Source organism: Caenorhabditis briggsae, assembly GCF_000004555.2.
Source record: "Caenorhabditis briggsae complete genome, chrII, whole genome shotgun sequence".
Classification (NCBI taxonomy): Eukaryota; Metazoa; Nematoda; class Chromadorea; order Rhabditida; family Rhabditidae; genus Caenorhabditis; species Caenorhabditis briggsae.
The window spans coordinates 5,651,957-5,675,260 of NC_013486.2; the positions used below are offsets into that span (position 1 = coordinate 5,651,957).

Sequence of the window (23,304 nt, forward strand, 5' to 3'; positions counted from 1 at the left end):
CAACTAATAAAATGTTTGTGATAATATGAAAAACATTTTGTTAATTGATTACTTTTTTATATCTTTTGCAAGAACCGAGATAAGTTGGCTCAAAGTGAGCTGCTCAAAGTGAGAAGAAGGCGCCACCTTATACCTACAATTTGAGCACAATTATCTCAATTTCTAGAATAGATTTCAACAAGTTGTCAATTAACAAAATTTTTTAATGTTATGACAAACATTTTATTAGTTGACAACTATTTCATATCTTTTACAGGAACCGAGATATTACGGCTCGAAGCTAGTGGTTTGAGAGGGTTTTCTATTAGAGTGATTACGGTAGAACCTAGTCATGTTTATACTCCTTTTGAAGTTATCGACTTGCTGAAAGTGGGAAAAATATTCTTTTTTCAAATTCAGCTCAAAATGGGTTTCAAAATGAGTATAAACATGCATATATATTTTTTCTGAAAAATTGAAAAACGGTTTTTTTTTCAAAATCTAGCCATCTTTATGCCCATTTTGAAAGGTTTCTTCTAATTTTTTTTGTGAAACATTAGCTTTTTTCTGAATTTCATGCCATGAAAAATTTGAATTTTCAGTTCACAGAGTCTTTCTAATTGAATCAAAGCTCTAATCGATTTTGTTCTCCGACATTTGCCTTCTCCAATTAACATTTATCTCCATCTTCTCGTTTATTTTCCCTAGCTTTATGCTCTTCTTTATTGAAATTTTTGCAGATGTCTTCGGTTAAAGTGGCAGTTCGAGTACGTCCATTCAACCAAAGAGAAATATCGAACGCTTCAAAATGCGTCCTTCAAGTGAATGGAAATACGACAAGTAAGTCCTCAAGGGAATGACATTTGAGAGACCGGGTTAACCCCTTCGCCCCGCAATTGTCTAGAAAAAAGAGCCCCAAATGATGCTCGAAAAACTCTGGTGACGTCCATCACTGGACCGAAACGGAATAATTGAAAAAAAAAAGAGAGAGAGAGAGAGAGAGAGAGAGAGAGAGAGAGAGAGAGAGAGAAGAAAGAAGCAATGCATAAAAAATAGAAAAGATGAGCTCGTGTGCTTCTAATAGCGAAAGAAGAAAACGATGAGAAAAAAGATTCTGGAGGTATTGAACCCCAGCCCTCTCCCATGCTAAGGGAGCGCTCTACCACTGAGCTATCACAGGTGATTCGCGCAGCGTCTATAATAGGTGAAATATTGTTCGCGGAAAATCGCCATGGGTACATCGGAACATGCCTGCCGCAGGCCATTTACAGACCAATCACGAAAGCGCCACCGCAAACGACCAATATTCCGCCTATCGCAAGCAAATCTCCTACAATTGGCTTGTCGCGAGAGCAATAATTGGCATATATTTTTTCGAATCTGGAAGCTAGCAGCTGCTAAAAATTGTTTATTCCACAGAAAAAACAAGGAAAAACGAAAAAACAATTAATTAAAAGTTATATAATCTCTTCCTCTGTCATCGTATTGCCTGGAGCGGCGTCGAAGCTTCTACTTCTGCCAGCTTTTGTCTTTTTCGATGACGGTCCAAGTGGGGGAGGAGAAGACGCTGTAGAATCTCGGTTAGCAAACTGAAATGATTTTTCGAAATTTTAAGCTCCCACTAATTTTTGTACTATACCTGACAGAAGTTATCGGCTGGAAATTTTCTCGAAATCAGCGAATTTGACACTTCCGACTGAAATCTAAAGTTTTTTCTCAGATTTTTTACAAATCTACCCACCTTTCCAGTTTTTCTCCCTTCCTCTTTCTCAGTCGTTTCTTTTCCGGAGTACTCAGTGGACGTACCAGAAAATTGAGAATTTCCTGGCTCCCTGTAAAAATTGGATTTGAAATTCGGACTTTCTGAACGCTTCTTACCTTTTGAAAGTAAAGTAGCAGTGCTATCTCCTGAATAAACCAAAATTTCGACTTCTAGCTTCCGACATTTGTCTCCTGGCCATTTTTCCAATTTTTCTGCAAATAAAAAGCAAAATACTGGCTGAGACAGTATTCTAGTATGCTTTTGTAGGTTAAATAATAACTTACGGACGAAAATTGCGAAGGAAACTGAAAAAAAACGATGAAAAATAATCAAAATAGGTGAAAGAACTTCGAAAAAGGAAAAACAAGAATTTTTTCGCGATTGGTCAAATGTGGGCCTTTTATAGGGTCAGTTAGTAAGATACGCAATGTGCTCGTGAATGTTCAATTGTAGAAGCACTAGTTTGCGGTAGGTGAGTAATTGGGTCGTTTATAGCTCTTCATCTGTAATTGGTCAATCACGAATCACCTGTGATACCCCCGCATGTTCTATTCGAATCAAGTGTCAATCATGTTATGAGAGTCGTGAGAAAAAGACAGTGCGGCAATGTTTATGCGGATAGTGTGAAAAATGATTCCGCGAGGGAAAGGCAAACAGGATGAATTTCCAGTTTTTTTGTCCGCGCGGAAAGATCTATAGAAATTGACACAGTTTCTCTCTATTTAATAGATTTGGAATCATATGAAATCGTGCGGGGGTATAGCTCAGTGGTAGAGCGCTCCCTTAGCATGGGAGAGGGCTGGGGTTCAATTCCCCATACCTCCAGAATCTTTTTTTCTTTTTAATTCAAAAAAAAATTTTTTTTTCAGCTATCAACGGTCAATCCATTAACAAGGAGAACTTCAGTTTCAATTTTGATCACTCCTACTGGTCCTTTACCAAGAATGACCCACATTTTATTTCTCAGAAGCAAGTGTATGAAGAGCTTGGAGTGGAGATGCTTGCTCACGCATTCGAGGGGTAGAACAAAAAAAGAGAATAGATGAACAAAAAAGATTTAGGTATAACGTGTGTATATTTGCATATGGACAAACTGGATCTGGAAAATCATACACCATGATGGGGAAAGCGAATGATAAGGACGAAATGGGAATCATTCCCAGATTGTGTGACGATCTATTTGAACGTATCGATAATAACAATGACAAAAATGTAGAATATTCTGTCGAGGTAATAGAATCTAATCATATCAAATGGGATCTATCAATTTAGGTCTCCTATATGGAAATTTACTGCGAAAGGGTCAAAGATCTTCTGAATCCCAGCTCTGGAGGAAACCTGCGAGTCCGTGAACATCCACTTCTCGGTCCATATGTCGATGATCTAACCAAAATGGCTGTCTGTTCATACAACGATATTTGCAATCTGATGGACGAAGGAAACAAGGCGAGGTGAGAGGAATAGACGGTTCATGTAAATAAACAACAAGCAATGTTTATGTGGGGGTATAGCTCAGGGGTAGAGCGCTCGCTTTGCATGCGAGAAGTCTGGGGTTCGATTCCCCATACCTCCAGATACACTTTTAAACTTGTTTTTTTTTCAGAACCGTTGCTGCCACTAACATGAACTCAACGTCGTCTAGATCTCATGCAGTTTTCACAATCGTTCTCACTCAAAAAAGACACTGTAGCGATACTAACTTGGATACGGAGAAAGTTTCAAAAATATCGCTAGTCGATTTGGCCGGATCTGAAAGAGCTAATTCCACAGGAGCTGAAGGCCAAAGATTGAAGGAAGGAGCCAATATTAACAAGAGTTTGACAACTTTGGGTCTTGTCATCAGTAAACTTGCTGAAGAAGTAAGTTCGAAACATCATGTTTCTGTTTTGTTCACATTTCAGTTGTAGACGGAAATAGAAAAAGAATCAGTAAGTTAGAGTGGTCAACCATCAAATTATTTTTTCACCGTTTTTTAAACCGTAACACAGTTTTTCTCTGGGTGTATTGTGAATTGAATGTATAATTACCATTTAACACATGCTTAAAACACTAAATGCAAACATGCTCCATCGACAATCTACGAAATTTCGTTGGAGCGTACTTGCAGCTTTTTCGAGTGACCTGACATACCAAAGAATGTGTTCTAGAACTGAGTGATTGTTTTCAGGCGGGAAATAAGAAACGACGAATGAAGGGAGTGATTCCATATCGTGATTCTGTGTTGACATGGCTTTTGAGAGAAAATTTGGGAGGGAATTCAAAAACGGCTATGCTGGCTGCACTGTCTCCAGCCGATATCAATTTTGATGAAACATTGAGTACTTTGAGGTAGGCTTAAATCAAAAAATGGATGCATAGGAAGTTCGGCTCTACGTTACTTCGAAACCCGTCATTTCAAAACCGTGGTAATACAGACGAATGGATACGTTTCAGACTAGAAAAACATTTGTGGGTTTTCAAATATACCTTTTCTGATAGAAAACATTTTGAAACTCGCAAAATTCGAAAAAAATTATTTCTTGAAAAATTTAATTTTGGATTTTTCGAGTTTCAGAATATCTTTTATCCGAAAAAACATATTTGAAAACCTTAAAATTTTTTTTGCAGTCTGAAATTCATCCATTAGTCTGTATCACTACGGTTTCGAAATGACTGGCTTCGAAGTGTCGCGGTTTCGAAGTGACGCGAAGACGGAAGTTTAATTCTGCATTTCAGATACGCGGATCGAGCGAAACAAATTGTTTGCCAAGCCATCGTTAATGAGGATCCAAACGCCAAACTCATTCGGGAACTCAAAGAAGAAGTCAACAAATTACGTCACATTCTGGAAGACAAGGGAATCGACGTGGCAGAAGTTCAAGATACTCCAGGAAAACCTAAGAAGGGACCAAAGTTATCTGCGCAAGTACATGACACAATAGAACAATTGCAAGCTTCGGAGAAATTGATAGCTGAATTGGATAAGACATGGGAACAGAAATTGAGAAATACAGAAGAAATCAGAAAACAAAGAGAAGAGGAACTTCGAGACATGGGTCTTGCGTGTCTGGATGATGGCACCACATTGGGAGTTTTCAGTCCAAAGAAGCTTCCACATTTGGTGAATTTGAACGAGGATCCTCTGATGTCAGAGTGTCTGATCTATTACTTGAAAGAAGGAGTTACGAGGTAAGATAAATAAGGAAAAAAAAGATTCTGGAGGTATGGGGAATTGAACCCCAGCCCTCTCCCATGCTAAGGGAGCGCTCTACCACTGAGCTATACCCCCGCATGTTCTATTCGAATCAAGTGTCAATCAGTTTATGAGAGTCGTGAGAAAAAGACAGTGCGGCAATGTTTATGCGGATAGTGTGAAAAATGATTCCGCGAGGGAAAGGCAAACAGGATGAATTTCCAGTTTTTTGTCCGCGCGGAAAGATCGATAGAAATTGACACAATTTCTCTCTATTTAATAGATTTGGAATCATATGAAATCGTGCGGGGGTATAGCTCAGTGGTAGAGCGCTCCCTTAGCATGGGAGAGGGCTGGGGTTCAATTCCCCATACCTCCAGAATCTTTTTTTTTGCATTTTAACTGAACAAAATAAGTTTTCTTTTCAGTGTTGGTCGCCCGGAGGCTGAAAGACGCCCTGACATTCTCTTATCAGGAGAAGCAATTCTAGACCTTCACTGTGAATTTGTGAATGAAGATGGCAATGTTACATTATCAATGCAACCAGAAGCTTCTGTTTATATCAATGGAAAACAAGTAACGACACCAACAGTACTACATACTGGATCCAGAGTGATTCTTGGAAAACATCACGTCTTCCGGTATAACGATCCACAAGAAGCTAGACAAAGTAGACATAATTTGGCAGCAATTACTGGTAAGAGAAAATAGATAATACCGTCTTCTTCAAACTCAATTATCTCGATTCCTGTGAAAGATATAAAAAATTTGTCAACTAATAAAATATTGGTCATAGCATGATAAATATTTTATCAGTTGACCACTTTTTAATATCTTTCACAAGAATCGAGATAATTGAGGTCGAAGATAGTTGACGGTTAGGATGGGTTACGGTAGCTTCGAAAGGAAATTTATTTACAGCTGAACAACCAATTGACTGGAAATATGCTCAACAAGAACTTTTGGAAAAGCAAGGAATCGATTTGAAGAAACAAATGGAAAATAAATTATTGGAAATGGAGTCACAATATAGAAAAGAGAAAGTGGAATTGGAGAAGAAAATGTTGTTGCAAACGAAGGTAATTAGCATTTAGATTAGAAAACATTTCAAAAATTTTGTTGCAGGAGTACGAGACATTGATCGAAAGTCTACAGAGACAAGTGGACTTGGCTCAGTCTGTCATATCGAGTGGAGGTTCAATTTGGGAAGGAGAGAGAATGTTGACGTCTTCTATGACTGAATTTCGTGAGTTATTTTTAGAAGCGGAGATTTTTTGTTGAAGATATCAATTTCCAAAATGTCCTGTACAATGGAAATATATTCCAGCAGAAGAATTGAAATGGTCCTCCGATCAAAAAAGAGTCGTCAGAAAGGCTGCAATCAAATGGAGATACCATCAGTTCACTTCTGTAAGAGATGATCTTTGGGGAAATGCGATTTTCGTCAAAGAAGCCAATGCGATTTCTGTGGAACTCAAAAAGAAGGTGCAATTCCAATTTGCCTTGCTCACAGACACCATGTATAGGTGAGTGGAAATCAGAAACTACGGTACCGATCAATAAGATCAATCATCTTTGAGCTCAATTATCTCAGTTCCTATAAAAGGTATCAAAATTTTGTCAACTAATAAAATATTGGTTATATTACGATATATAATTTACCAGTTGACTACTTTTTGATACCTTTCACAGCAACCAAGATAATTCAGCTCAAAATAAAATAACCAAAAATCAACTGAAAAATACGCCAACTTTGAACCCATATATCTCAGTTCTTGTAAGAGATATCAAAAATAAATCAACTGATAAAATATTGGTGACATTATGTTGAACATTTTGTTAGTTAAACACTTTTTGATCTCTTTCACAAGAACCGAGATACACTGTAAGTGAAAACTCAAATCAAAATTTCAGTCCACTGCCACCTGATCTCCTACCCCCTGGAGAAGACCTCACCCTTCGACCGTATCCAAAAACAGTGGTTGCAATTCAAGTTCAGGATCTTAAAAATGGAGCAACTCATTACTGGAGCATTGAGAAGCTCAAGTAAGTCATCCAATGTTTCTCTTTTGTCTTTCTCATCCTCTCTCTGATCTCTTCTTCTCTCTGCACGATCTCCATGTGTAGATCTGCAACTACAGTAACCCGTTGTCTTGAAATCACGTCGTCGTGTTTTTATTAGAATAACTCATTTTTTCTCATTTTTCTTTATTCACACGCCCACAGAGCAGCTTCTTGTGCTTTCACTTATCGCTTAAGTGTACTGTGTACTGTACACTTCTTCTACCAATTTCTTTTTTTCTCACTGTTTCAATGTTCACTCGGGCGGCACGGTATCACTATCTTTTGGTTCAAAACTTCTGGATACACTTTTATTGAGTTCATAGATTACCGTGAAACCTGAAGGGCTCCTTGAGCCAATTTATCTCGATTCCTGCCAAAGATTTTAAAAAGATGTCAACTGATAAAATTGTTTATCATAATATCAGAAGTGGTTTATCGGTTGACACATTTTCGATATCTTTCACAGGAAATGAGATAATTAAGCTCAAACTTGACGGTGGGAGGCCCTTCTATTAGATGTTTTACGGTATTTGGGGAAACACAATTTCTCAGGTCGGCCTTTAAGCCGCGAGAGTAACTGGAAGAAATATGCTGAATTTTTAAATTTTTATTTTTATTAATTGTTTCCACAAGTTTTCGGATTCCCGGAGAGAGTTAGGTATATCAAGCATTCAAAAGAGAATTCAAGTTTTTTGAAAAAAATCTTTGTATAAAAAAACAGCTGTAAAATTATTGGGGGGAATTTTGTAAATTCTGTATCTTTGTTGTGCTAAGAACCAAGAACAAATACGGTAAAACCTATAATAGAAGCCCACATAAGCTGTCAACTTTAAGCCCAATTATCTCGATTCCTGTGAAAGATATCAAAAATTTGTAAACTGACAAAATATTGATGATATTATGATAAATAATTTATCAGTTGACCGATTTTTGAAATCTTTTACAGAAATCGAGATAATTGAGCTCAAAATTGACACTTTGTCCTTATTAGATGAAATACGGCAGTTCAAAACTTTCAAAACAAACACTTCTATAATTTTTCCAAACTTCTTCCTTCTGTAAAACCGAACCTCTAGATTTTAGTATGTTATTTACCCTCTTATAAAAAGAAAACATTTCCTCTGAAAATGAAGAATACCGTAGATCGCCCGTTCCGACCAATTACAGGCAACGTCTCGAAGACATGCGAATCTTCTACAATTCGGAACTTTCTGTTGCTGGAACACCAGTCGATGCACCATATCCACCAGTGGCTGAAGGATGGCTAGCTGCTTTGCATCTCAATCCGGCACGTCTTATACCCGACAGGTACTGGATCTGATTCTTCTCTTCTTTCTCTCACCCGCTTTTTGCTTCGCATGCAATACATTTCCTCTCAAAAATCCATCTTTCTCCAGTATTGTGCATGATTCTTATTTCTCTTAAATTCTCAACTTTTTGATTTAAAGGTTTCCAAATGATTTCTTCTTTGGGTTACTGTAACCATCCCCTGAGCATGTTTGAAACTATTGCGCGAGACACAACTAATCAATCTTTTTTTGTGACATCTCCTTTCTCGATTTTGTTTTCAGCTTTAGTTTAATTTCCATTTTCAGACAACGTCTTGAAGCAATGCGTGACATGTATGAAACGGATGCACAGATGTCACCTACAGATCAAGATCCAATGATGGATGCATTAATGGGTACCGATCCATTTTATGATCGATTCCCATGGTTCAGAATGGTTGGGAGGGCGTTTGTATATTTGAATAACTTGCTTCACAATGTTCCACTAATTCATAAAGTGGCTGTTGTCAACGAGAAAGGAGAAGTTAAAGTATGAAACATAGAATTAGGGACATAAATTCTAAATAGCTATATACTTTAGGGTTATCTGAAAGTTGCTATCGAACCAGTGCAGAAGGATGAGGCGCCGTGCCAGAAGAAAGGAGTTCGTCAAACTGCGAAACTACATTTCAGAAAAGAAGATTTCCTGAAAACCCATAAAAATGGAGAGACTGATGGTAACTAAAAGGAATCAGAGTAATCAAAATTCAAGAAAAAAATTCCAGAATCCAACGAATTGGCGTTCCCTGAGCACATGAAAGAAGAAGTGGAATTCTGTTTCCGTGTTGTCGTTCTTCAAGCCATCGACGTGGCAGAAGCGTATTCAGATGTATTCTGTCAATTCAAGTGAGTATTCTTATGGAGGAAATAAATATTTAAATCGTTTTTTTTTCAGTTTCCTTCACCGTCACGACGAAGCATTCTCCACCGAGCCAATGAAGAATTCGAAATCACCGTTGACATTCGAACACACTCAAAATCTTCACATCAAAATGAGCAAGACGTTTCTCCACTATCTCCACCATTTCCCAATTATTTTCGAGGTTTGTTTTTTCATAGGAGTTTTTCATAAACACTCTAATAGAACGGCATCCCTAACTTTCAACTTCAAACTCAGTTATCTCGATTCCTGTAAGAGATATCAAAAATTTGTCAACTGATAAAATGTTTATTATAATATTCAAAACAGTTTGTCAGTGTACTACTTTTTGATATCTTTCACAGTAACCGAGATATGTAGATTTAAAGTTGATTTGGTGGGCGTTCTACTATAGTGTTTACGGTAATCGGGCTTGTAAACGGAGCCCCTGGCGGGCCTTCGGCGGTCATGTCATAGGTTTTTTTAGAATGAAAACGTTTGAACCAACCAAATCAGACGTTATAGAACTTGCCGAGTACTACGAAATGATACTATTTGGACTACTGTACCTTGTCTATGAACAAAGTTACAATACAAAAACTGTCTGAGCTACGCGATCACAGCTTTATAGCTTGTAACTTTGTTCATAGACAAGGTACAGTTTTTTTGTATCGTTTCGTAGTACACATCGAGTTCTATCATGTCTGATTTAGTTGATCAAAAAATAGTGGTTTTAAAAAGGAACTATGGCAGGGCCAGCGAAGGCCCGTCTCGGGTCCGCCATTGGCCCGCCAACGCCCCCGTTCATAAGATTGGTCTTAATTTTTCTGTTTTCAGGTTTTCGGACATTTCCAACCGAAAAGTGAGCAATTCAATTTCGAAAGACAAAACAGTGCACTTGGAAGAAGATTGAGCACTAAATTGACATTCCAACAGCCAAGTCTTGTGATTTCAACACCCGTTAAGAGCAAAAAAGCAAATGCGCCAATTCACAACAAGTTAGTTTTTTCCATCTTTTCTATATTAATTTACAACAATTTTCAGCACGGCTTCTGTGAAGTCAAAACACGATCTTTTGGTTTGGTTCGAGATTTGCGAGCTGGCGAATAATGGAGAGTACGTTCCAACGATTGTCGATCATGCTCAAGGGCTCCCAACTCATGGAATCTTCCTTCTTCATCAAGGAATTCAGAGAAGAATCAAAATTACCATATGCCATGAGAAGGGAGAATTGAAATGGAAAGATTGTCAAGAACTGGTTGTTGGACGTATTCGTGCTGGTCCAGAATGGGCTGGAGGAGATGATGTGGATGTGTTATCTCTTGGATTGTTCCCTGGAACCTTCATGGAATTTTCCATGGATGATCGAACATTCTTCCAATTTGAAGCAGCTTGGGACTCTTCCCTTCATAATTCTCCGCTTCTAAACAGAGTTTCCAATTATGGAGATCAAATTTACATGACTCTTTCTGCTTACATGGAATTGGATGGATGCGCTCAGCCAGCTGTGATTACTAAAGACTTGTGTCTTCTGATCTACGCCAGAGACTCCAAGATCTCAGCAGCCAGTCGTTTCTGCCGCTCGCTGATTGGTGGAATCTCAAAATCGCCAGAAATGAATCGTGTTCCAGGAGTGTATCAATTGTGCCTGAAGGATGGATCCGACTCAGGTAGTCCAGGTGAAACGCTTTCCGCTTTTATTTTTCTCTACCCCTCGAATTCTCACTATCCCTCAAATTAGAAGCTTTCATAGAGGCATCCTTCTCACCCATTTCTCTCCCTTAATGCTTTTTTTGCTTTTTGCCTTTTTTTGGTTTCCTTCTTTTTTCTGTTTTCCAATTTCAGATGTTTTTCAGGAGCGATCCGTCGTCAACGTCGTGTTCTTGACACTTCATCGGCTTATGTGAGAGGAGAAGAGAATCTAGGTCAATGGAGACCACGTGGCGATTCACTGATCTTTGAGCATCAATGGGAATTAGAAAAATTGACCCGACTTCAACAAGTGGAAAGAGTTCGGCTGTTCTTGAGACTTCGTGATAGATTAAAGGGAAAGAAGAACAAGGGAGAAGTGAGAACTCCAGTCAGTCCATGTGATCCGGTTTGCGCTATTCCGGAAAGTGTCAAGCTGGATGATAAGGAAAAAGGGATTGTTGGAAAAGTGTTGGGACTGATCAAAAACAAAATTCCAATGAACAAGGATCCTCCAACTGGAAACAAAGCACAAGAACTCAGTGATGAGAGTGGATCAAATAGCATCACATCTCCAACTTCTGATAAGTAAGTCATCTTCTTCATCATCTTCTTCTTTTTTTTATCTCTTCCAAATTCAATCATTTCCATTTACAGATCTCTTATCAGATCTTCACAATCATCCGATCTTCTCTGCCGTCAAAAATCGAAGTCTGACCAGAACCTCACATCAAACGATGACATCATTGACAGCATCGGAGGAATGAAGCGAAGTTTGAGTGGATCCCGAATCCTTCAACTCAATATTTTGGTTCCCGAGGTGTTGGAAGAACGTGTTGGAGTGGTTGTTTCGAAGAAGGGATATATGAACTTTTTGGAAGAAAAAACCCAGGGCTGGACTCGTCGATGGGTAGTTGTTCGTCGTCCGTACATTCTGTTGTTCCGAGATGATCGAGATCTCGTAATCCGAGGAATCATCAATTTGGCGAATGCGAGAATCGAACATTCCGAAGATCTTCAAGCCATGGTTAAGGTTCCAAATACATTCAGTGTTTGCACAAATCAGCGAGGATTTTTGATGCAGATGATGCCTGGAGATGAGGTATGAGATTCTTTGAATTAGAAAAGGTTTTCGTGGTGGGACCCAGAAAAAAATTTAGAGTTCGAAACTAATCGTGTTTATACTCATTTTGAAGTTCTCAACAAGCTATTTCTGTTTTTTTTTTTAATTTTCAATTCTGGGCAAAAATTGGCTGAGGTACTGTAGTTTTAGGGATTTTCGTGGTGGGGCCCGAAAACTCGAAACTAGTCAAATTTTATGATTTTTGAGTTATGCATTTTGAACTTAAACTGACCAAGATACAGTCGTTTTTGGGTCCCACCACAAAAAACCACAAAAACTACCGTAACAAATACGGGAAATAAGCTTTTAGGTTACGGTAGTTGTCGTTGGGAGACCTTCGACCACGGCCACCGGCGTTTCTCTTCCTCAGTTCTGATTTTTTGTACCAGACGAATAGCGAAACTTTTGAAGGCGCATTTGAAGGAGCTTGTATTGTCGAATTAAAAAAAAAACTGACACCTGAAATATTTCGCGGGCGATTTACGAGGCTCCACCCCAAAATCGGTATACTGTACTGAAAAGTTTAATTTCTGTGAATTCAATGATTTTCCGAACCGAATTTAGATTATTGGTATGAAAATGATGATTGTTAGCATCTGTAGAATTTAATTTTCATCGAAACGTTACAAAATTCAAGAATTCAAATAATCTATTTTCAGAATGTACGACTGGCTGTATGCTATCAATCCATTGATGGCTGGTCAAATGAAACTACACGGAAATCAAAATGGAAATTCATTGAAATCTCCAACTTCATCAGCTACAACAACAACCACACCAGCTCCATAATTATTCTCATTTCTCTATTTCTATTGCTTTATTTCTATTCTATCTCTCTCTCTCTCTCTCTCTCTCTATTTTTTCTTTATTTTTTTCTTCTGTGATTTCTCATTTTGCTTCCTAGATTCATCGTTTCTTTCTTTGATTAATTCATTATTTATTTTTTCAGATATGTTCCCCGATTTACCGTATTTTTAAATTTAGCTAACGAGTACTTTCTTGACCGTATAACAATTTTCAGTGCTCCACAATTAGTGTCCCGGTTTGAGAGTTGATTCACACTGAAAAGAGTTTTCTATCGCTTTTTCGCTTTCTTTTGTTTCTTTTGTATTGAAAAATGCCAAATTCCCGTTCTCTTCCTAAATAAATTGATTCGCTTGATTTGACTCAAAATGTTTGAGAAACATTTTTTTTAGTAAAGCACACAAAAGCATCACTTTTTCATCGATTTCGGGGGAATTGTAACTCGGATTCAAAGGGAAAAAGGCAACATCAATAACACAGTTATTTTGAGAATATTATAATACAACGGGGTGGAAAAAATAGAATGCGTTATAAAGCTATGAGGTGATTGATACATTTGACATGAATTATGCTAGAAAGAAAATGGGAGTGAATAGAATATGATAGAATACTGGTGTGTAGTTGATAGTTGGTGCAGAAATTATTTTCTTGGTTTATGAACATCTGTTGGCATTGTCATCGGAAGTGGTTTGTAGGAGATCGTCGTGGATTTAGTGCGGAATGTGACATAAGTGTAGAGAATACTGCCGAATACACTGAAAAAAAAAACTCATATTGGTCTCGTCAATTAACCTAAAAGCTATACCTGATATTGATACCCGTAAAGTTGGCCCATTGAAAGACGTAATCTCCACTTGAGAACATTCCTACATAGGTGACGAACAGATTCTTAATCGGGCCAACGCATGTTGTTGTCAAGGCAGAGTTGTGATGGGTGCACAGAACGAGGGAATAGTTGAGCACGAATCCACAGATGCATGAGAGCACGAAGCATGCCCAAACAGACGACGTCATCGAGTCGGATAGCATGAACGCGTACGCACGATCTAGGTCACCAGTGTATTGGACAACACAGAGAGCTGGGAGAAGCATGAAGAGACAGTTGTAGAACATCAACCCGTACTTTCCGAGATCCTGAAAATCGGGTTTTCGGTTTTTAAATCTGGTATGCCGGTACAAAGAAATCGGAGCTGTGAAAAGAAGATCCCACAACGACAACTACCGTAACCTAAAAGCTTATTTCCCTATTTGTTACGGTAGTTTTGGTGATTTTCGTGATGGGACACAAAAGCGACTGTACCTTGGTCGCTTTCCATTCAAACTTCAACACTAAAAAATCATAAAATTTGACTAATTTCGAGTTTTTATGTCCCACCACGAAAATCACTAAAACTACAGTATCTCAGCCAATTTTGGTCTTTTAATTGGAATTAGCTTGTTGACGGCTTGACTCCGAAATTTTTTAAATTTCAGAATTTTCGTGGTGGGACCCAAAGTTATTTAGGCCAAACTCAAAAATGAAAAAAATACAAACGATTTCTAAGTTTTGGAAACATTATTTTTCGACTTCTTCAGAGGTTTTCAACACAAAAGTTGTAGAAAATTTTGGGTTACGGTAGTTTTCGGCACGGGGGCCTTGGCCACGCCCACAAGCTCTTCTCTTCCAATACGATTTTATGAGCCAGAAAAGTCTTTTCGTTTCCCTTTCTTCTTTCTCTATTCCTCTTTGCATGGTTTTTTATTGCGCCAACGCGGACGATCTTTCTCTTTTTTTTTCTCTATTTTTTGGCAACGAGTCGTTCACCTACCTTCGCGTCAAGCTTTTGCTTCGTGTAGACTCCTAATGCTGCCGTGCAGATATTATTGACAAGAATCATAGTGTAGCCGAGAGCATCAAACGAGAGATCGTAGATAGCAGCGATGAAACTTCCTCCAATCATCAATCCAACTGAGATCTTGACTGCCTTCGACGCTTTCACACTGAATATTGAAGTTTTAGCATGGCCGATGCTAAGAGTTATGACTCACTCTAAAATGTAAAACTCTAGAATCATGGTCATCAGAATCGAGAATCGACGAAGAACCGTGAACATTGGTAAGCTGAAATATTTGTTTTGAAGGATGGAAATTAATTTTTCAGACCACAAACTTGATCATTTGAGTACCGCCGAGTCCAGAGATCAGATTGAAGAAGTACAAAAGTGGAAGCGGCATGATTTTCCTAGGAATTGACGAATCGAGCGATGGAAATTGTACAATTCGGAAAACCTTGGCCAGGAAAAGGATGACGATGGTAGCCATCATTTGACCGACTCCAACGAACAGAAATGATGGGAACCTGAAACCAAGGCATGTTCCTTTTAAATTTATCATTTTCAAACTCACTTATAGTTAGTCAATAGAATCTTGTTAACAAACACAATCAGCACCGAAATGACTCCATAGAAAACCGCAGAAAGTACCCGTAATAGGAGTGGTGACTGTTGTGACGTCATCTGAATCAGAGATTAGGTAATATCAAGAGAAAAATTAAGAAAATATGTGAGCCGAGCATGACAAACCATACAGTAAGAAAATATATCGAGGAGATTTAGAAAAAAAATTATGCATTTATATACAAACTATAGAAAAAAGGAAAAAACGGATGAGAACGTAAAAGGAATTTGACAGGAATTTGAAGCTATTCACAAGAAAGAGAAGGACCAATATACGGCAATTTTGAAGGCCAAAGCTTTAGAAGAACATGAGAGGTAAGATAAAGGGATAACACAAGTAATTACTACGCTATGCAAAAAAGAAGTCGTCATGAGCATCGATGTAATGTTTATAAGTCAAGAGGGAATTGGCACGGAGAGGGCATGTACGGGGATGTCAAAAGTACAGAAAAAGGAGGATGGTAACCGGGAAATGAGCGTTCAATGTTATATTAAACTAGGGAGTTGGACTATACCGTACAACCTCTAATAGAAGTGCCCTCTAACTTTCAAATTTCCGCCAATTTATCTCGGTTCCTGTTGAAGATATGCAATAGTTGTCAACTGATGAATCGTTTATCATAGTACCGAAAACATTTTATCAGTTGACATATTTTTGATATCTCCTATGAGCGGAGATAATTGAGCCCAAACTTGACAGTGTGGGGACTCTTCTATTACAGGCTTTACGGTATAACTAGAAAATATATGAAACAGAGAAAGAAGAACATCGGATTAGGATATTCCATAGGTTAGACTCGGGTCAATGGTTATGTTATACTCGGATAGGGAATACATGAGTTTGGCAAAGTAGGTCATGTGAGCAGGAGTTCGAAGGAACGACGGTTCATTGTACATGTCCGCAGTGACAGGGGAATATCGCATAAGTGGGAGGAGTCCCGGTAAAATATGGTCTCTGGAAAGGTATAAAAATTGCAAAAAATTACTTGAGGGCTCATCCGATACTTCGCTACAAGCAGACTTCATTTTGAACTTTTTGACTTAAAACTGTTGATATTTTTCAGATTTTCGCGACTAGCAGACTGTGTGGCTATTCATGTTGACATAGAAATACACGTGTATCTTTTGTTGTATGGAAAAAAAATCGAGAGAACGATATACTTTTCTTCGTGTCTGAAAGAGGAGACCTATTCTGAAGATGATATAATACTAAACCGAAACCAGTTTTTTGTGGGCATTCGCTGCGGTTGATAGAGGTCAGCGGTGCTGTAAAAGGGCGTTCGATTGGCCCCGGAGGGGAAGGAGAAGGAATTCAAAACGTAAAACAGCTGCGCAAATCTGAACTGTCCATTTCGGGTGGTGGAAACCCAATAAAACGGATGCGCGCGGGGTACACCGATAACGATCCAGAAGCGATGGAAATGGATGAGTAGATAGGTGGACAAACCTGATGGATAAAAGCACAAATACGTGGAATTTTCCGTCTTTGCCGAGAGAAGTCTTTGCGTCGATTTTTCGATATAATCTGAAACATAAGGGTCGTTTTATGGAGAGAAGACTGCAGTGAATGAAAGAATAGGATCCAGAATCTCAACTCCAATCATTGATTTCTTGAAAATACATACCTCAACGCATGGTGGATCATCGTCTTTTGTTCTTTGGGTAGCTTGTCTACATCCTTCTTACGACACAGTTCGAAGAACCAAGAACATACTCGCTCTGAAAAAAATCGAATTATGCAGATGATTATTGATAGAAATGCAAACCAATATAGTCCCAGGGACAAGTGTTTCTAAAATACTTCAGAAGAGATTCTTGTCGACCAAGTTGGAAAGCTTGCTCGATCGCCAAAACAAGACCGTTTTGTCCGCAAAGCAAATGAGCCAGTTCACTTTTCACTTTTCGTTCCGAGCAGAAATATTTGACGAGTGCGTTCACGGCTTCGACAAGAATGTGCTCGACTTCACTTACTTTGGTTTCTAAAAAAACATCAATGTATTGGTAATTTACATCACAAGCTTACTTCTAGAGCGAGATCCGGATTCAGTTAACCGCCCATTCGAAGGACTTCGTTCTCTTTGTGGCGTTTGGCTTCTGGAACTCATCCGCCGAGTTCTTGCTGGCGAACAAGGCTCATCGGGGATCCCGTTATCATTTCCATCATATTCGATGAAAGGTTCTGCGACAAGCATCCGTTCAAGTGTGATATCTTCCCCATTACCGAACCACCGATCTTCACCGAATTTCTTCGAGCAAGGGAATTTATATGTTTGTCCAGTGATTTCATTTCGAACCAAAACATATTCCAAGAACCATTGCATCGGCTTCTCACTCTGTTGATGGCCAATTCGCAGTGTTGATAATTGACCAAGATTTTTATGATCAAATTTGAACAAAGGAGTATTGGGCTTGAGCATAATTGGAGGTGTTGAGCAAAGACTTCCTTCTACAGTAACCCAGATGGCAGGAATAGCTCCACGACCGGATCCCGTAACGATTACTACCTGATAGTCCATTTCTGCAAAAACAATTTAGCCATATATGCCTGTGTAGGGCTTAAACTCACTTGTTTTGGTGAACGTATTTGTGAAACATCTGAATTGAGCTGCGTTCAAAGTCAAAATGTAGTACAGAAACTGCTCCTTTTCTTCGTCGGTGCCAACAAAAGCGTATGGTTTGTAGAGCTCTCTGCAAAAGAAACAATGGTTTTCTTCGAAGAAAAATGAACAAATAAATCAAACCTCAGAACTCGCGAATTGCTGAGCAATGCACCCAGATGCTTGTGTAGAAGTTTTCTTTCGAGAGCCAATCGAACGAACGCACGAGCATAGCCGATATCTGTTTTGATTTCGGTCATCCGAAGAACATTTCTGAAAAAAGATGAATACGAGACTTTCTACAAGATCTTCATACTTCAAATCATAAGCCACGTGGGTGGGAAGAGGCGAGAGAACAACCCTTGCTCCATCTGGACTCCTAGCTCGGCTTTGTGATCGAACTTTTCGTGGAGATCCTTCCACACTCGCATAGCCACCCAGATTCGATACGTCGGTTTGGGATCCGTTCCATGAGGGATTTGTAAAATCTGAATATTGATGAGTTGATTTAGTTAAAATATTCAAGATGTGTTAGAGCGGCACCCAAGACATGTAAGCTTGTTTTCAAGAACCAACGCCAATCAGTTAGACACAGAGGGGGTGGATTTCAGAACTCAGAAGCGTTACGGCACACTTTTTAGGATGGACTTTTCTGTTTTTTTGAACCTTCGGGTTTAGTCGGATGCTTATTGTTAGGACAGAACAGAAAACATGCAAAAAATGCACAAATCACAATACTAACCACCAATACTAGTTGATTTCTTCATTGACTTTCCAGATGGTACTCCAGATGGTTCAACTGATTGATTCCGGGCTCTAACAATTGACGGATGGGAACGGGGATAACGAGGGGGTGGTGGAAGAGTCGTAGTGTTGTTGACGCCTAACGGATTCCCGTTGGAATCCTTCTCCCCACTCTTGTACTTCTCAACGATCGATGTAGCTGCACGAAGAAGTGACTTGCTCCATGGTTCTTCTTGTGCTCCGCGGAACGAGTCCACAATATCACTGATAGCAGTGAGCACATCTGTATTATTTTGAGGGGAGAGAATGATTGGGGCGGGAACTTCATCTATGGGCATACGTCGAGGAGGGCCAGGAGGAAGAGAGGGAGCACGCGCTCCTCGTATATCTGGAAAGGACAACACTCGGGAAAAAAGGTTTTACAACACGACACCTAAATGAGTCTGGTAGTCAGTCTCTGAACTGATAAATTCAAACCACTAATCACAATATATAAACTGAAATGAGCTCTAATATTGAAAGCATAGCGATATTCTCAAGTAAGACAGCGAGATAGTTTCAGCCAAGATCGAAAAAAGCAGCATGAAATCGGCTCACACCGGAACTCTTTTGTGTTGATATCTTACGTTCGATTTTTTTTCGCAAGACGAGCCACGCTAACGCTGAATAAAAATAGAAGTGTGACATGAAGAAGAAGAGGAAAAAGAACAACTCCTAAATGAAGAAGAAGAAGAAGAAATCGTCAAACTTGAAGTATAAGAATTTTGAAGAAAGAGGAGCCTGAAGAGCCAATAAAGTTAGTGTCATACCTGGAGTGAGCATTGAAGTGGAAGATGCTCTTGTCGACAGTCCTGGTTTTTCAAAGTCCTGATGCTGAAGAACGAAATTCCAGAGAGACGATTTTCCCTTAAAAATGAGAAAAATTGTGATTCTCAAACCTGGAAAAAAATCCTACATGTTTGTTCTTCAAACCGTGGGCCCATATCCTTTCTAGAAGATCACAGAACGAAGCGACAAGGGTGTTCTCCTCGACGCCCGAAAATGTTGGATCCAAATGACCACAATTGACGGCTTCTTTTCCCATTTTGTCTACCAGCATCCTCTTTGTTTTCGCTGAAAAAGAGGGACCATTTAGGCTATTTCAGGCTTATGAATGTCCATTTTGGGCAGTCCTTGACCATTATTGGGTCATTCTCGACCGAACTTGTGCCATTTTAAAAATTTAGGTCATTTTTTTGTCATCTTTTGACCAGATTTAGGCCATTTTATACCTTTTTGGAGCATTTAAAGCCAAATTAGAGCTATTAGAGACCATCATAGACTAGTCTAATGATATTTTTAGACTAAATTTAGGTAATTTCAGACCACATTTGAACCATCTGTATCCCTAATTCCGGCCACCTACTTTTAGAGTGAATTTAGGCCAATGGTTTCTCACCTTTCGTTTCTTTCAAAAGCTGCTGGACGAATGCATACTGTTGTTGTGCTATCTGCTGACTGGATTCCACCTGCATCAATCCAGCTCCACCGTAGACGCTAGTTGGCCGCGCTGACTGTGATCCAGAATTTCCATTCCCACTATCCTTCTGTGAGCGTAACCTCGGATACCTCTGTCTCCATGGTGATGGTGCAGGACTGATTAAGTTGGCTCCATCCAACAAGGTGGTGTTCAATTGATGTACCGGCCAGGCTCCTTCGTATCGGACAGGGAAAGCACCAGCAAGGGCGTGAGGAGCTGGAACCACATAGTCCGTCGTCTCTTCTCGCTTAGAAATCAGTTCTTCTGTAGCAGCGAAAAGAGGAGTTGCTTCGTAGGTAGGGGTGCGAACGATTGAAACGCCAAGCAGATCACGCATAACAGCAATTCGATCATCGAAAAGAACAACTCCCTCATCTGGAGTCTCCCATTGTGAGAGAATCTTCGAATCGATAAATGTTGTAAACATTTGGGTCTCGAGAAAAGCAGCGAGAAACGCTAAGTGGCTGTCCGGTTGGTCCGAAAGAAAAGATGCTTTATCGAAACTGGCCATACTCTCTCGATTGGCTTCGTAAGATTCTCGATCATCACAGCCTTGACCACCGATAACAAAGTGCTCGTAGGAATAGAACATCTCGACGAACCGATTAAGAACACACTCGCGGATAGCGTTGTTCACTTTGGCGTCCTGAAAAAAGATAATGTGGATACATTGAATATTCATGAAACACTCACCACAAAATAGTGCCTTGCAAGAGGAGAGTCTAAATTTTGTGTACCAGCAAACTCCGTTTCTATGTTTCCCACATCCACGACGACACCAGCCCGGCGAGCAATTTCTGCCACTCTCGCCAATGTAGAATTGTTTCGAAGCACATTTTCTAGAGGCAGTGGTTGTAGTCCGGTACGAGAAGGGCGGCGCATCATGCCTCAAAATTAACAAGATTTTAAAAACAATCAGAAAATCAACTTACCACTGAGTTCTTCGCTCATCGCACTACCATCTTCAAGGTCGAAGGATCTGCTCATTCGCTTCACAGCCCAATCTTCAGGTCTTTTGTTTTTCTTCCTCATTTTGACTCCTCCTTCGGCAATGTCTTCTAGCTCTCCTCGAACAGTTGATACAGATGTTAACATTTTCTCGGCACCCGACAGCCTATCTATGGCACTTTTGATATCGTTGGCCAGTTGTCGTGCGCCAGGAAAAACCGGAACGTCTTCCGGAAGTTCTGATCGTCCAGTGTCCAAATCAACGACGCAAACATTGCTTTGGAACAATTCTTCAGGAACAGCATCTTCATAGTACAATCCCATGACGTAGGGAACTGGAGCTTCGAAAAAATCAAGTTTTGAATAAGGAAGAACTGGAGCGTAGGTCATCTGCCATCGAAAAGGAAAGGAGAGTGCTAGCAATGATTCACAAACTGTCATCAGTCGAGAAAGATCTTTGGAGCATAGAAGAATCTGATGTTCAAGAAGAAAGCAAGAAAACAATCGGATGAACTTTTCGACAGGAAGAAAATCAAAAATGCTTCCAATTGAGTCGTCGAAAAATGGAAGTTCCTTGGGACCAGGCCGTTGGACTACTATCATGGTGTCTAGAAGTGGTATCTGCAACATGAATGAAAGTTATCAGAAAACTTGAAAAACTACAAACCTTGAGAGTCATACTAGGAGACGGTAATGGAACTTCATAAAGACACCAGTAAATGTACGATTCCAGAGGTAGAGTTGGAGATGATGGAGAAGAAATTATTTTATGAAGAGAAGAGAGCAGGGCGCGAGTGGAATTCACAAGGGGGAGTCGAGAGAGCACGCAAATCGTTCGGGACCTGGGAATGAATAAATTGAAACCAATTTGTTGGTTTTCTTTCTTGTGAAACATGAAAAAAACTTACATGAAAAGTGTATTATGACCACCACCCTCGTAGTAAGAGATTCGCTTCGTCCGATCTCTTCGATTTCTTGGCAAAGTGTGAGTTCCACCTGGATTTCAAAATAATATAAATCTGAGTTTAATTATAAATACCTGAAACAGTTCCAGGAGGATGGTGCACTCTTTGTTGCTTCTCAACGATTCCATTATGCCTTGCAGTGATTTCTCTTACATGGTCCTGTTGTAACTGAGCCATTGCTTCGCATATCATCACATCCTTCACTTCTTCATAAAATGTGATTGCTGTACCGTTGACACGCGAGCCGTCGTACTTTATGTTTGCAAAAGTGTGAACCATGGGATTCTTGGGAACATCTTTTTCAGTATAAAATCGAAGACCTCGCGGCATACATAACTGAAAAATGAGTCTAGGTATTTTGATTTCGTATATTGTTTGGACTAACATGAAGGATATCATCAGAAAACGGATTTCCGGGTCTTCGTTGCGGAAAATGACTGATTATTTTAGCAACGAAGGATCTTTGGAGAGGCGGTCGAAACGCTGATGCAGAACATCCAGGGGATTCGCCCGGTGTATGATTCGAATCATATTTAGTGTCGACCTGTAAAAAATGTTCTGTTCAAGTAATTTTTTTTGTATGTCAGTTTATGGAAAATCGTTCAGCCTTCTATGGGGTTATTCAGCAGTAAAAAAAAATCAAAAAATCCGCGAAAATTCGGAGAATGAACCCTGGAATTCCATCCAAGTTTTGGGAATATGTTTCTCATAAGTTAACCCCAAAGTTTCATCCAGATTGGTTCATTCTCCGAGTCTTCCTCTTTTTTGTCAAACCGTTTGCTGGATAACCCCACTATTTTCCTCTCGCTCGTGTCCGCAGCAATCTGACTTGCATAAATTAGGTCTCGCTCATTTTTCGCTCTTCAAAACCTTTTTTGTTGTGTTTTTTGTCAGGCCGGTAGAGTTTTTTATTATCAAAATTTTGGAATTTACCACCAGTCCAATATCTGGATCGTAACCAGCGACGGCAAAATAGTCGACCAGAGTCACATCAATATCATTCGTATTTGTGCTCATTCCGCTTTGTCGTTCATATTGATAACAGAGGTTCTGAAATGGACAAGTGATAAGTAAAAAGGGGTAAACGCCCAGTTAGAGGTAACATGCGGAGACATAATAAACATAGGGAAAAATCGATACAAAGTGTGTGAAAATTCTAATTTAGTTTCTAATCATCTTGGTGCCTAAAAACACATGGGAATTCTAGTTTTGACAGATTTATTGACATAAAAGTGTGACGTCATCAGCAAGGGGGCTAGCACGAAGGGTGTGTCAAGCCGGCTTCATGGCGCGGCGTTGGTGACAGCTGGGTGAAA

General features: G+C 39.5%; 4 protein-coding genes and 5 non-coding genes across 9 annotated transcripts; 4 read left to right on the top strand and 5 right to left on the bottom strand.

Annotated features, from left to right (window-relative positions):
* Positions 1-719: 719 nt before the first annotated feature.
* On the top strand, positions 720-12,860 carry Cbr-unc-104 (the record flags this gene model as incomplete). Its single annotated transcript, XM_045242091.1, has 22 exons — positions 720-823; positions 2,537-2,761; positions 2,803-2,971; positions 3,014-3,192; positions 3,345-3,624; positions 3,909-4,069; positions 4,457-4,909; positions 5,342-5,610; positions 5,835-5,992; positions 6,039-6,159; positions 6,241-6,439; positions 6,828-6,959; positions 8,145-8,285; positions 8,573-8,795; positions 8,847-8,982; positions 9,031-9,151; positions 9,201-9,348; positions 10,002-10,162; positions 10,209-10,837; positions 11,021-11,441; positions 11,511-11,955; positions 12,636-12,860. 22 exons carry the CDS (start codon positions 720-722, stop codon positions 12,858-12,860), a joined length of 5,100 nt encoding a protein of 1,699 aa, XP_045094484.1.
* On the bottom strand, positions 1,092-1,159 carry CBG28697. The gene has a single exon. It is a non-coding gene (tRNA).
* Positions 1,437-1,783, bottom strand: CBG11202 (the record flags this gene model as incomplete). The annotated part of the gene is made up of 3 exons (XM_002630422.1): positions 1,437-1,568; positions 1,619-1,675; positions 1,721-1,783. Coding segments are annotated over 3 exons (252 nt in total), but the record flags the coding sequence as incomplete, so codon positions are not given.
* Positions 2,495-2,566, top strand: CBG28652. The gene has a single exon. It is a non-coding gene (tRNA).
* On the top strand, positions 3,243-3,314 carry CBG28447. The gene has a single exon. It is a non-coding gene (tRNA).
* CBG29072 lies at positions 4,938-5,009 on the bottom strand. The gene has a single exon. It is a non-coding gene (tRNA).
* Positions 5,221-5,292, top strand: CBG28155. The gene has a single exon. It is a non-coding gene (tRNA).
* Positions 12,861-13,420: 560 nt separating the features above from the next.
* On the bottom strand, positions 13,421-15,275 carry Cbr-sqv-7 (the record flags this gene model as incomplete). Its single annotated transcript, XM_002630423.1, has 6 exons — positions 13,421-13,535; positions 13,586-13,914; positions 14,589-14,760; positions 14,809-14,880; positions 14,930-15,118; positions 15,166-15,275. 6 exons carry the CDS (start codon positions 15,273-15,275, stop codon positions 13,421-13,423), a joined length of 987 nt encoding a protein of 328 aa, XP_002630469.1.
* A 714-nt stretch (positions 15,276-15,989) lies between these two features.
* CBG11204 lies at positions 15,990-23,005 on the bottom strand (the record flags this gene model as incomplete). Its single annotated transcript, XM_045242092.1, has 19 exons — positions 15,990-16,170; positions 16,610-16,662; positions 16,722-16,773; positions 16,841-16,934; positions 16,982-17,194; positions 17,239-17,733; positions 17,782-17,899; positions 17,957-18,300; positions 18,555-18,944; positions 19,366-19,462; positions 19,512-19,669; positions 19,995-20,721; positions 20,769-20,962; positions 21,008-21,644; positions 21,691-21,865; positions 21,932-22,019; positions 22,063-22,324; positions 22,374-22,532; positions 22,922-23,005. 19 exons carry the CDS (start codon positions 23,003-23,005, stop codon positions 15,990-15,992), a joined length of 4,521 nt encoding a protein of 1,506 aa, XP_045094485.1.
* Positions 23,006-23,304: the final 299 nt, after the last annotated feature.